Below are 14,131 nucleotides of genomic sequence, written 5' to 3'. Positions count from 1 at the left end.
AGAGAGGTGTCCTTATAAGAGAGGTGTCTGTAATAGAGAGGTGTCCTTATAAGAGAGGTGTCTGTAATAGAGAGGTATCCGTAATAGAGAGGTGTGCGTATTTGAGAGGTGTCCGTATTTCAGTTGTGTTTGTAATAGAGAATTTTCCGTATAAGAGGTGTCCGTGTTAGAGACGTGTTCGTATCAGAGAGGTGTCTGTATTAGAGAGGTGTCCGTAAAAGAGAGGTGTCCGTAGAGAGGTGTTCTTAAGGAGAGTTTCGACTGTACCTAATTCACAGCCGTAAAGCTCCATTCGCATTGATATGTGATTATTCCACGCTGTTGGCACAAGTCTTACGGAGCGTGCGAGTATTGGTGGGCTCAACTGGTGGTACACAAGAGTATCGCTGTCTTGATTTGCATCAAATTCCTGAAATTAAATCAATAATGATCACTAGTTTGTGTGTAAATAAAAGATGTACTTGCAGACATCAAAGAATGGGAAAAGACCATTCTGACGCATGCAGTATTTTTGGCACCTAATTGTTAAAACTTAAATTATATTGGTTTGTCTAACAGGCAAATGATGCATTACCTTGGTTGAATTCTGGTCTGGTTCCATGTAATAGTAAAAGTTTACTCCATCTTCGCTGTACTGCAGCTTGTATTTGGTTACCCATTGGTTGAATGCATTTCTTCCCTGCGTCGCTATCCGTGTTACGTTAGTGTAACTAGTAAGATCGACCTGAATCCATTGGTTTACATCATTTGTTTGAGCTGACCATCCTCCTTCTTTGTCTCCACCTGCCTTGAAGTTTAACCTGGCCTGGATAGCGGCATGATTTGCATCCCATTGTGAAGATGCCGTGATTTGAGCATCTGTGACGAGGCCGCTCTCCATACCAAGGGGTTCTGTGCATGCTGAAAAAGAAATTTATTTAATTAGGATTGAAATGTCGATTCGAGGTTTCAGCGTTTGTCTGAGGGAATATTTGAACGCGACTTTATGTAACAGATCTTCATTCATTTTTATTTGTACTAATTACAGTAGGTTCGTGAACTACACAATCCAATACACGGTCTTTAAGAAAACTGCGATAAGATCAATCTGTATGTGCGACAACCGAGAACACGTTTGGTGCACCATATGCTCCACTCAGTACCAAATGTGTACGGCGTTTACAGAGCAAAGTGTCCGTATTAGAGAGGTGTCCGTAGTAGAGAGGTGTCCGTATTAGAGTGGTTTCCGTATTATAACGTCACTTTTATGACTCCACTGACAGCTTGAAGTGTCAGTAACTAAAATGAGGCCCACACTCGTCTTTAAACTGCATTTTAATTGTTAAATATGCAGCATTGAGACACATTGTCTATCAGTTTAACAAATAGATTTTATTTTGCTGTGCGTCTGTTCAGTTATAGACTACAGATGACGTTAAAATGTGGTATGAACAAAAAAGTTGCCCATGAGCTGTTACGCGAGTGGGTCACTGATGTTCTTACCACATGTTGACGTCTTCTGTACATGTGATCTATAACTGAACGAACCCACGGCAAAATGAAATCTATTTGTTTTTGCCCCCGCAGGGTTTTGGCCCAGAGGCCAAAACCCGAGGAGGCACACTAGGAGTCCCCGGGTGTATACATACAAGACAATGAATATTTGTTGAAAAAGTAAGAAATGTGTCTGTAGTGGGCGAAGCATTCTCGATTTGACGAAACTAGGCGCACACGGTCGTGACGGGTAATATTTTTGCAAGCGCGCACGGTAGTGTCGGGTACTTGCAACCACGAGGTCGCGTTTGGTCACCTTCGTGTTTCGAACTTCACCATCTGCTAGCAGCGTTTTGTTTTCCGGTTTTGGCCTACGCGTGTTCACAGATTTGTTCGAGCGGTTTCTCTGCCTTGGTTGTGTTAAGTGATATTTGAAGCAAATGTTAGCAATACGTCGAAAGATTTCGAGCAATTGGTTTCATGTTCTTGGCTACGTGCCGGCTACCTATGTTCCAAGCGTTACATTTGTAAGGTTTGCTTTCGGAGGTTTGTTGTATCGTATACATCTTACAAGTTACAACGAGTAATAAACAAAAGCGTGAACTTTGTCATGTAGTACAAGGTACAACGTAATTCGTTTCGCTAACAAACTGTCAGATTCTTTGATCCAAAGAGTGGGTTGTTTTCTCGAATCTTTAAATGTGCCATATTTTGTTACTCGTGGAATTTTTTAGGCTTTTTGGCCTGGAAATTGTAAGTTTATTTTGAATGTTATAAGCTCGGGAATAAGCATGTGTGTTGTCATCACGAATAATGTGTTATGTGTTATTTCCGCTAGGTGTTATTTACGCACGCTAGGTAATATAATTCGACTTGAACTTGTGAATATTTTTAGGACGCAACGATGTCACACAACAAGAAATTCCGCATGACACAGTAAAAAAGAAGCCTAATTGTGCAGTCCATCGGCATTAATAATTAAAGGCGACAAAAAACAAATTATAAAAAGGCGGGGGCAGCTTTATAGTGAGAACTATTTCTAGTATACAATAACAGAAGATTTCAGTACACTAGCTTCAGTGTAAGCAATGCCGCTACCGATGAGAAAAGTTGTTTTCATTTCACGATAATGTTTTGCGTAACCACAAAGCACTGTTAAACCGATTTAATAAACAGAATTAATGATGGAAAATTAAAACAGCAACGAAAAAAGTAACCTTTATTCCATTTGAAAACTTGTTTAAATCTGTAAACTTTAAACTTTAATAGCGTCTCAAGAGAAGCGTTCAACCGCCATTCATGGATTTCCCGTAGCGTCGTCCAACTGTTTAACTGTTACAGTTTTCAATAATTTCTCGAATCATCATTCAAGCTTGTTTATCCCAGTTAAATGTTCCGAAAGATGAACAATACTTGGCGGATTGTTTCTCACTATAGATTTATAATTAATCTGAACTTTTTCGTCCTGTTGTGCTCCACAAGTTTTGAAAAACTTTGCCGACATCACTGATTTGGACTATGAACTCTGATCACGGCGCGAGTCACACCACGCAGTGACGTCATCTGTGCGTCTGTACTCTAATAGATAACAGGTATCAACTAATCACCAGTGGTAACCACAGGTTAGAAAGTGCGGGCCTTGACGCACTCAGTAAGAAAAGGTACTGATACGAGAGTGTGTAATTTTAATAGATGGCAGTGCCGATAAATAAATGATAAAATGAACAAAAGACAATTATTCCGAGTAACGCGTCACGCAACGAATGCATGTTTTTATCGTTTCCTATTGCCGCGAACCAATCAAAGTTGTTTTTTGATTGACAGTTTTGGCAAGTGTAATCGAGCACGCAGTGTGAATTGAGATGTGATTTTTCTTAGGCGGTGAACTTGCTCTGTTGTGCTCGCCTTTTATTAACGTGGCGCGATTAATGATAAATCACTGGACAAAAGACAATTATTCCGAGTAACGCGTCACGCAACGAACGCATGTTTTTATCGTTTCCTATTGCCGCGAACCAATCAAAGTTGTTTTTTGATTGACAGTTTTGTGAAGTGTAGTCAAGCACGCGGTGTGAATTGAGATGTGATTTCCCCCGATTTTCCTCGGTCGATAAACTCGCTATGTTGTCAGTGTTATAACGAATTTCTCGAGAATAACCGTTGTTGGAATCATTCGCTTTGCCGTGGTTTATCTGTGATACAATCACAGCAATTTTTTTCAAAAGCAACACCTATAAAACAACGTCTGCAAAACGTAATGTTTGCAATCTTCCATGTGACAGAAGCCTCGATCTTATGTGACGAACTGTTGAGATTGACTCATTTTTCGCATTCTTATCGTTTTTGGAGAACAGATTTTTCTCTTCCGGTGTTACGACAAACTGTCGTGATTGACACATTTTTCGCATTCCGATCGTTCTTAGTGGAAGAACAAAATTTTCAACTTCCGCTTTCTGCTCGCCTTCTATAACGTGGCGCGCACGCGTAAAACGCAATCCGCTGGTCACTGTCAAGATTAGGGTTGCGGGCCTCTCTTGGGCCCGCAACAACGCGCGCAGTAGCTCGGTTATTATAAAGAGTACTACATTACATCTGAGCTACATGCATACAGGGTTTTCTAAAGAAGATATGTAAGAATTTTGTCGGGACATCGGAGATTGTTTGTAATAGAGAGGTATCCGTTAGGAGAGGTTCGACTGTATTAAAGTTGGAAAACGCCATATTTTAACCGTCTAAAAATCTGTCTTACACGACTAGAGGTTTAATTCCTTTGTTGGCTAATTGAAGAGTTACACGTTTGTGCTTTGTACATGGGAGTGACAGCATTGCCTGTATACGTATAGCCTGTTCCGCGCCTGCATATACAACAGGGAATGCGCGTGCATTAATTTTTGTTAACCCTATCCAGACCGGGGGGGCGGCAAGTGCCCTCGCTGACTTCGAACGCTTATAACTTTTTCAAGTTTTAACCAAACGCTGCCAAACTTTGCGAGTTTATCTAAAATTTATCTGGAAATAATTTGGTAGGACAGGTTATTGTGTCAGGAACTTTACGTAACCATGGCAACGGCATTTTGACAAACATGTTTCCACAAATTTGTAATTTTTGTTTTGTTATTAATGAAAATTAACTTTAATGCTATTATTTTCACCTTTTAAGGGTTTTTCTGCACCGTTTTTTCAGTAATTTTGGGCGGGTTTCTGACGTTTTGGGAAAATTTTGAAATCCAAGATGGTGGATCCAATATGGCGGCTGTTTTTACATCATGATGAAATTGTCACGTGATGTGACGTCATCATCTGACGTGACCTATATCAAAAGATAGTTTTTCGGACATACTACATATCCTCTAAGTGTCATTATGATTGCTTAAATATTCTGGAAGTTACGGGGGGGGGGGGGGGGCGGAATAAGCCCCCCTCTCCCTGGTCTGAAAAGATCCAAAAAAAGCCCGGTCTGAATAGGGTTAAATTAAATTCGTGACTAACTCGTATATACGAATATTCGCGATTGTTAAATTTCAAATAACAGTTAGAAATGTTGTGTTAGTAAATGAAAATGCCTACTCACCTTGTTGAGCGAGGATGCCATGTTTTTTAATCCACAAGAATACCATTAACAAGGAAATAGTTTTCATTGTACAAAATAGCCGTTTCAGTGTGGACGGTTGGCCTATCCGGAGAAAAAAAAAATTCTAAACTAATTGTAAATCATCTCCTCACTCCCCCCCCCCCTTCCCCGCAGCGACGTGTCAGAAAAAGGCCTAAGATAACAAAGAAAGAGATAAATGATGGGTGGGGGGGGGAATGAAAAAAAAAAGAAATCATTTCTTTAACAGCTGTTTAATAATCGGCTTTTTTATAATAGACCATTCTACAGTTGTCTGCTCAGTGACCTGGCCTTTGAATAGTAGCGAGGCTGGAGGTGACATTAGTTTGATACAGACCTCACTGCTTTTGTTGTGTAAATCAAGTTGTTCTGATGCTAACTAGTTTGCATTTACATGAGAAAAACAGAAAGGTCTGTATCAATGCAGGGTCACCTCCAGCCTCGCTACCATTCAAAGGCCAGGTCGCTTAGCAGACACTTATAAAATGGCCTATTAGGATTCCTATCTGTTGGGGATCTGATCGAATTTTAATCTTCCCGTACCCTGTCTTTTTCGCCTGCAGTAAAACCCCAGAGATTTAAAAATTTTAAAGAACTTCTGCCAAACGTTTTTGTTTTTTTTTTGTTTATTTTTCGTTGCAAGATCGCTGCTTTCTTCTTATTCAGACAATGACTGAGTGAAAGAAATGTAAGTTTATTTATTTTCTCACTCGACGGCGCAGAATAAATCAACCGACGGCCATTAGGTGTCCAAAGCAATTAGTTTTGCTAGTTCTAGTTCTAGTATCAATCGACTTTGCTTTCTGGGTAGGTCATGGGTAGTAATTTGAAAATTGAAAATTGTCGGCTGGTAGCGCAGATCATAGTAAACCGGCAAATTTAATACCTTATTTGATATTTCAGCTAGTTTAAAAGAACCACGGCGCGAACTGATTGGACTCAAGTTAGGCCAGACTATAGTTCGAAGACTGGCGTGTTGAAAAACTGAGCTCTATTTTCCATGAATGCCATCCGCCATAGTTGCCTCTTCCGGGGTATTTCGAGCTCTCCTAGATTTCACAAAATTTAAAATCGCTGAAACTTACAACAACATTTTTGAAAATAGTTCACCAAAAGGGTCTTTTGACAATGAAAATAAAAGAAAATAGGAATTTTCGGTCCTGGCGCGGGATTCTTCATATTTATAGTCAGAGTTTTCAAAACATCCTGGACAGGCGTCGTTTTGAGGCCAAGCTCATATTCCAACATCGCACACTGCATCCGCGAGGCCTCAACACTGATTTTAATTTTATTTAATCTCTCAAAGTCAGCGCGCGCTTGTGACATGTATATATGTTATTTGCCGGCCGGGAGGTCCGTATTGGGAAAAACTGTGCCCGAGGTCTTGAGTACGGCCCGAGGCCGCAGGCCGGGGGCCGTGCTCAAGACCGAGGGTACCGTTTTTATAACTAATCGTACCTTTTTGGTACGCTTCGGCGGCATATCAGGCGAGTTTGGTCGAGCCATGGTTCGTATTTTGGCGAGACGCAGTCGAGCCAAAATACCCATGGCGAGACCAAACGAGCCTGATATGCAGCCGAACCGTACCAAAAAGGTACGATTAGGTATTTACCGTACCCAAATTCAACCAAAAATCCGGTTATATTTTACGCTCTGTTGAAGCAATGCTTGCCAGGTACGTAGTGCAAATTGCGTTGACCTGCTTGTGTTGATACCTTTTTGTTCTTCAACACTTTTATCAAGTTCCTCTTCTTCCTTTTGTTCCACTCGTTTGTTTGGAGTTTCATTCTCTAAATTTTCAAAATCAAAATTTAGCGAAAAATGTGGAAATTCTAACTCCATTGTTTCAGTCTGAATGTTTCAGTACTGACTACTCGTCGGCAAACATCGCGCAAATGGCGAGCGCGCTCAAGTTTAGTTTTGGCGGGAAAGTTTTTCTCCTTTTACTATCGCTTGACACCAGCTAAATTTAAATTACGAGGTTCTGTTTTATTGGCAAAACCTCTTTTCAATTCATCGCTCGGTAACACTACTTTACTTCAAAGTGACCGTGATATGGTGGCATATCAGGTCAGTGACTTGATATCGTAGGATATCAGGACAGTAGATCGCGCTTCTGATTGGTTACTTGCGAATTTGGGTACGGTAATTCCCAATACGGACCGACCTAGGCCGGCAAATAACGTTTTCATTTTTTTCCTACTTTAATTTGTTTGGAAAAGAAACCGAGAAAAAATGCGTCGCAAAATCTTTGTTTGTATACGCGCGGATATGACTTCAATGTTAAGTCCGACTCGATCGACGAGCAAGAGTGAAGAATTCTGTTTGCTATTTATTTCGGAATAAATTAGCTTCCTTTTTAAATGAACCATACTCAAGAACGGTTCAGCATATATAATTTAGACTGCAGAGAATCAAGAAAAGCAAAAAAAGCATAAATATAGCACACATAAGCCACATCGATTTCGGCTTCCCGAACAATTGCCGATAAATGTTTTGAAAAGCCTTGAAAGAAACTTTGCTCGTAGGGTGTTAATCCTATTTCTCTTGACTCAGAAATACTCTTTGACTGAAAAGCAGTTTTACAAGCTATTCACACTTGTATTGAACAAATTAATAATCTCTGCAATGATTCCTAGCAGAATTTTATTCTAATAAACAGTGCCAAACTGAATGAAATGCGTAGTGTCTACGTACGGCACAATATTGTGATAATTAATTTGTCCATTTTTAATCAAAGAATCTCATTTCCTTGAATGATGGCAAATAGTGCTCTGTTTTTAGCGAAAAGTGACGGATAAACAAGGCAGTTTAACTTTTAGAAGAAGTCTAAAAACCGGTGAAGTTTACCGCAATGGCGTGAAAATCATTGCGAAATGCATGCATAAACAACGGCAAACTACGAACGGTAAACTACAACTCAATTTTGTTGAGAAATAAATAAATACTCGCCTTTTGAGGAACTTTGAGGCCTTTAATTCCACTGCTTCTTAGTCCTTTCAAATTTACAACGGTTGGTGAACAGCTATTTCGATTTTGGAGAGCAAAACTTTCATGTGTTCGTTCGACTCGCGCTGCAAACTGATTTCGCGCGGGGATGCATCCCGTTCCGTTGACCGCGGTCAAGATCGGAAAATTCCGCCCACTCCCGGAACCAATCAGATTGCAGGATTCGGTTCATCTTGCCCGCTCGCGCGCTAAGAAAAAAATAAATATAGGTTATTCACCAGCCGGGAGGTCCGTATTGAGAAAAACTGTGCCCGAGGTCTTGGATACCGCCCGAGGCCGCAGGCCGAGGGCGGTTCCAAGACCGAGGGCACAGTTTTTCCCAATACGGACCGACCTAGGCTGGTGAATAACGTTTTTATTTTTTTCCTACTTTATTTGTTTTTAAAAGAAACCTAGAAAGATTGTGTCACAAAATCTTTGTTTGTATACGCGCGCCATTTAATTTCAATGCTGAGTCGATCGACGGGTTAGCAAGAGTGTAAAATGCTGTTTGTTATTTAGTTCGCAATAAATTAAATGAACCGTATTTACAGAAAGGTTCAGCATATTAAATTAACACTGAAGAGATTCAATCAAAGAAATTGAAGTAGTAAATATATCATAAATGTAAAATCGAGCCAAAGCATTATCATTGACAAAACTAAACGCCGATTCCGGCTTCCCGATGAATGTTTTGATTAAGAACTCTGTTCGCAGGATGCTAAGTTTGAGAATTTCCCGAAAAAAGAAAACTATCTGACGGAAAGACAGTTTCGGTATAGCTATACACACTTGTATTTAACGAATTAATAAGCTCTGCGTTGATTCCCAGCATAATTATTTTGTGATAAACAGTGCAAAAGTGAAACTGAATGAAATGCGAAGTTTGGACGTACGGCACAATATTGTGAGAATTATTTTGGCTGTTTTTAATTAACGAATCTCATTTTCTTGAATGATGGCAACTAGTGTTTTGTTTTGGCAAAGAAGTGGCCGATAAAAAGACAGTTTTTACTCAAAATTGAAGTTTAAAACCGGCGCAGCTTATCGTATTAAAATGAATGATTGCAAAATGCACAAACAACCACAAACTCAACAAACTATCAACTAGAACTTAATTTGTCGATAAACAAAATCAACACTCGCCTTTAGAAGAACTTCGAGGCCTTTAATTCCACTTCTATTCTGTCTTTTCGCATTTACAACAGTTGGTGAGCGGCTATTTCGATTTTGCTGAGTAAATCTTTCATGTGTTCGTTCGTACAACGCTGCAAAATGATTTCGCGCGGAAAGTACACGGATACCGCCCGCTGTCGAGGGCCGGATTGGAGAATACCGCCCGCTCCCGGAACCAATCAGATCGCAGGATTTGTAGAATACCGCCCGCTCACGAACAAAGAAAAAAATAAAACGTTTTATTTTGTTTTGTTTTATGTTTTGAACGTTATGACGCGCGCGCATTTGTCGGTTGCTTTAAATCAGGCAATTATCCACTGAAGAAGAGAGAGAACCCTCGAAACGTTTGGAGTTAAACATTTTTAAGCGCACATTTTAAACGAAACGTTTCAATTTCTTAAGCCCCAACCCGCCGTCGGTTTTTTTTTTCTCTTTTTTTAAGAATTTATAGGACAGTAGCGTGAGCACTTTAATTAACTCACCCTACACATGTACGGTTGACCAAGCTACATAGTTCGGTGAACTTAGATTCTTGCAGAGAAATTTTGTTAACAACTGAAACAACCGGCCTATAAAAACAAAACATGGACCAGTCAAGTTAAAGAATATTCTTTCTTTTATGTCGACCAGATGTAGTGTGACTGTGAAAGCTTAATAACTGAGAATTAACAATGAGTCGTCATCTGGCGGTTTCTTTTTTGTTAAACAAAGCTGTTTATTCAAAAGCTCGTAACGTTCGAGTTTCGCTTTCGAAAAATTGCCAAAACTGACTTGAACGAAATGAAAAAGCCTATATAAAACAGTGAGATAATGATCTTAAAATGTAAATGTTACTGAGAGTTGCGAACCAAGTATTTATAAAGATCACATGAGCCATGTGATCTTTGGTTATATCATAATTATTTATTTGCAAGTGTAAAAAACGGCGTTGTGTGGCTTCAAGATTGCAGCTCAGAAATCAAAAGCTTTGTGTTTAAAAACTGTATAGGAATGGAATTTTTTTCACTTTTAATAATTATACCCATCGTGACTTGGCCGCAATTATATTTCATAGCAGTATATTGCAAGAAAGTATGTTCAACTCAGAATAATGAACACTAGTACTCCCACGGTTTTTTTCCAACTTTTGGCACGGTCCAGTTAGCGAAAATCCATTGACACTGCTGAAATGGACGCCTTACAATAAGGTTTGATATGTCAGAAACGAGTGAAGATATAGCTCCGCAAAGTCGCGAAAAATTACAGACGTTTGTATTAAAGGTAGGGGGCTCAAACTTGTCCCCCACCATACAAACGTCTGTAAAATTTCTCGACTTTTCGGAGCTATGTCTTCTTATGTTTTAAGCATGTCACTCTAAAACTTAGCAAGTTAACTGAATCCAACGCGCTTTTTCCAACGGTGTCGATGGATTTTCGAGTTGCGCTACAACAAAGTGAAAATACTTAAGATCGCTCTTCTAAGTCTAGATGTGTCAATACCAGAAGGACTAAATGTAAGAAGTTAAAAGGAAGGAAATAAGGATATTAATTTTACCGCAAAGATGATTTTTTTGATTTCTTCTGTTAACAGTTGTTCGGGTTACCGACGTCTGCAACAATAATTTGATACGCAGAAAAGATAAGTCCCAACCTGCTGTTGTTATTTTTTCTTCTTTTTAATTTAAGAACAGCAGCATGGGCACTCTAATTAACTCATCTCACGAATGCGACATGTAGAGTTGACCTAAAAACTATACGGAAACTCAGTTTCTTGACAAGAATGTCCCGCCGGTAGTCTTTGTTTAGCTGTTCACGGCGGTTCAGTTTAACGTTTATCAGCCGCCACTCAAACCAAAAAAACACTTGTCTATAGTTTCAGTTAAACAAGGTACAACTGACGAAGGTTTAAAATTGAAACGGTTTAAAATGTATTTTTATATTTTTTATGTAGACAAGAGTAAACATGAATGCCATTTTTGCGCCCCCTAACATGGGTTTACTGCCAATATCTTGTTCACATTTTAAGCAATGCAAAAATTAACTCAATGCTCATCTCATAAATCTATGTTTTCAGATGTTTTGTAAATTTTCGGTGATTTTTTGGGGATGTTTTGGATAAAATAGTTCTTCTCAAAGGATTTGTAAAATAAATTAGAATATGAAGTTGAAAATTAGTAGATGGACACAAAACAGTCCCCTGACAACATGTGGTGCTCTTGCGTGGGAGTCAACTCTCTGGTGGTGTTCCAAAAATAAATTTTTTTCTTTCGATTTTTTTTTTATAATTTATAGGACAGTAGCGTGAGCACTCTTATTAACTCATCCCACGCATGTGTACAGATGACCAAACAACATAGTTCGGCGAACTCAGTTTCTTGGAGAGAGGTTTTATTAACGACTGAAAAAATCGACCTATCAAAATAATACATGACCAGTCAAAGTTAAAGAATATTCCTTCTTTTATGTCGACAAGAAAGCAGCTGTGGTGTGACTGTGAAAGCTTAACACATTGCAACTGAGAATGAACAATGAGTCATCCTCTGGCGGTTTCTTTTTTGTTAAACAAAGCTGTTTATTCGAAAGCACGTAACATTTGTGTTTTACTTTCGAAAAGTCGCCCAAAATGACTCAAACGTAATAAAACAGTAAGATAATGATCTCAAAATGTAAATGTTACTGAAAGTTGCGAAACAAGGATTTATGAAAATAATGTTAATTTTAGGTCACTTCTTCCATTGAACCATGCGATCTTTGGTTATAATATTTTAATATTTGCAAGTGTATAAAACGGCGTTGTGTGGCTTCAAGATTGCAGCTTAGAAATCGAAAGTTTGGTGTTTAAAAACTGTATAGGAATGGAATTTTTTTCACTTTTAATAATTTTTCCATCGTGACTTGGCCGCAATTATATTTCATAGCAGTATATTGCAAGAAAGAATGTTCAACTCAGAATAATGGAACCTTCCGAGATTTTCTTTTTTCAACTTTTGGCACGATCCAGTTAGCGAAAATCCATTGACACTGCTGAAAAGGGCGTCTTATTATTAGCAATTTTGCCAAGTTTGAGAGTGATATGTCAGAAACGACTGCAGATGATATAGCCCCGCAAAGTCGCGAAAAATTACAAACGTTTGCAAAGGTAGGGGACACAAACTTGTCCCCCAGCATTCTCGACTTTTCGGAGCTATATCTACTTATGTTTTAGCATATCACTCTAAAACTTGGCAAGTTTTTCTGAATCCAACGCGCTTTTCCCAGCGGTGTCAATAGTTTTTCGCCCCCCCCCTCGGGGGGGGGGGTACTCCCATAAATTTCGGATAGGGGTGTGCCGCAAAGGTTCTTAAACCCTGACCCTATTTAAGGATAACAAATGCGAAAATTGATACCCTTTTAAAGGGCCAAAATCAAAAAAAGACATTCTATTCAAGGGAAGGAGAAGCGTTCCGTGACGACCCAAATAACGGCTAACCGCGCACGGAAAAACACGAATCCTTATAAAATCACTTTACTAATACTTGAACGGATATTTTAGTTCAAAGATACCTTTTTTTTTTCATTTAGCTGGGCGTTTATTTTAGCTAATAAAATTTTAGGTACCCTATCTAAGGATCACACAGGGAACACAATGCTAAAAGGAGCAAAAATGATACCCTATTTAAGGACCGAGAACCTCAAAAACCATACCCTATCCCGCGGCACATAACTATATAGCCCATATATTGGAACACCCCCCCCCCCCCCCCCGGGATTTTCGAAAACTAGTCCATGTTAAAAGTTGAAAAAACCTTTGTAAGGTCTATTAACGACCACTTCGGAAGGAAGTTAGTTGCACTACAACAAAGTGAAAATACTTAACATCGCTCTTCTAAGTCTAGATGTGTCAATACCAGAAGGACTAAATGTAAGAAGTTAAAAGGAAGGAAATAAGGATATTAATTTTACCGCAAAGATGATTTTTTTGATTTCTTCTGTTAACAGTTTTTCGGGTTACCGACGTCTGCAACAATGATTTGATACGCAGAAAAGATAAGTCCCAATCTGCTGTTGTTATTTTTTCTTCTTTTTAATTTAAGAACAGCAGCATGGGCACTCTAATTAACTCATCTCACGAATGCGACATGTAGAGTTGACCTAAAAACTATACGGAAACTCAGTTTCTTGACAAGAATGTCCCGCCGGTAGTCTTTGTTTAGCTGTTCACGGCGGTTCAGTTTAACGTTTATCAGCCGCCACTCAAACCAAAAAACACGTCTATAGTTTCAGTTAAACAAGGTACAACTGACGAAGGTTTAAAATTGAAACGGTTTAAAATGTATTTTTATATTTTTTATGTAGACAAGAGTAAACATGAATGCCATTTTTGCGCCCCCTAACATGGGTTTACTGCCAATATCTTGTTCACATTTTAAGCAATGCAAAAATTAACTCAATGCTCATCTCATAAATCTATGTTTTCAGATGTTTTGTAAATTTTCGGCGATTTTTTTGGGATGTTTTGGATAAAATAGTTCTTCTCAAAGGATTTGTAAAATAAATTAGAATATGAAGTTGAAAATTAGTAGATAGACACCAAAACAGTCCCCTGACAACATGTGTTGCTCTTGCGTGGGAGTCAACTCTCTGGTGGTGTTCCAAAAATAAATTTTTTTCTTTCGATTTTTTTTTTATAATTTATAGGACAGTAGCGTGAGCACTCTTATTAACTCATCCCACGCATGTGTACAGATGACCAAACAACATAGTTCGACGAACTCAGTTTCTTGGAGAGAGGTTTTATTAACGACTGAAAAAATCGACCTATCAAAATAATACATGACCAGTCAAAGTTAAAGAATATTCCTTCTTTTATGTCGACAAGAAAGCAGCTGTGGTGTGACTGTGAAAGCTTTAAATGCAAACTCTGTT

The 14,131-nt window shown here is 38.9% G+C and overlaps 1 protein-coding gene across 1 annotated transcript in view; it reads right to left on the bottom strand.

Annotated features, from left to right (window-relative positions):
• Window positions 1–14,131, bottom strand: part of LOC144659326 (uncharacterized) — a 114,378-nt gene that overhangs the window by 76,598 nt on the left and 23,649 nt on the right. Inside the window, exons 5-6 of the mRNA XM_078519740.1 lie at window positions 575–900; window positions 268–409 (exon numbers count right to left, since the gene is read on the bottom strand). Coding sequence (XP_078375866.1) covers window positions 268–409; window positions 575–900 — 468 coding nt within the window. The remainder of the gene's footprint in view (window positions 1–267; window positions 410–574; window positions 901–14,131) is intronic.

This window comes from Oculina patagonica, chromosome 7 (assembly GCF_052425735.1).
Source record: "Oculina patagonica isolate OP01 chromosome 7, crgOcupat, whole genome shotgun sequence".
NCBI classification, from domain to species: domain Eukaryota; kingdom Metazoa; phylum Cnidaria; class Anthozoa; order Scleractinia; family Oculinidae; genus Oculina; species Oculina patagonica.
This window is presented reverse-complemented; position numbering and strand designations above follow the sequence as displayed.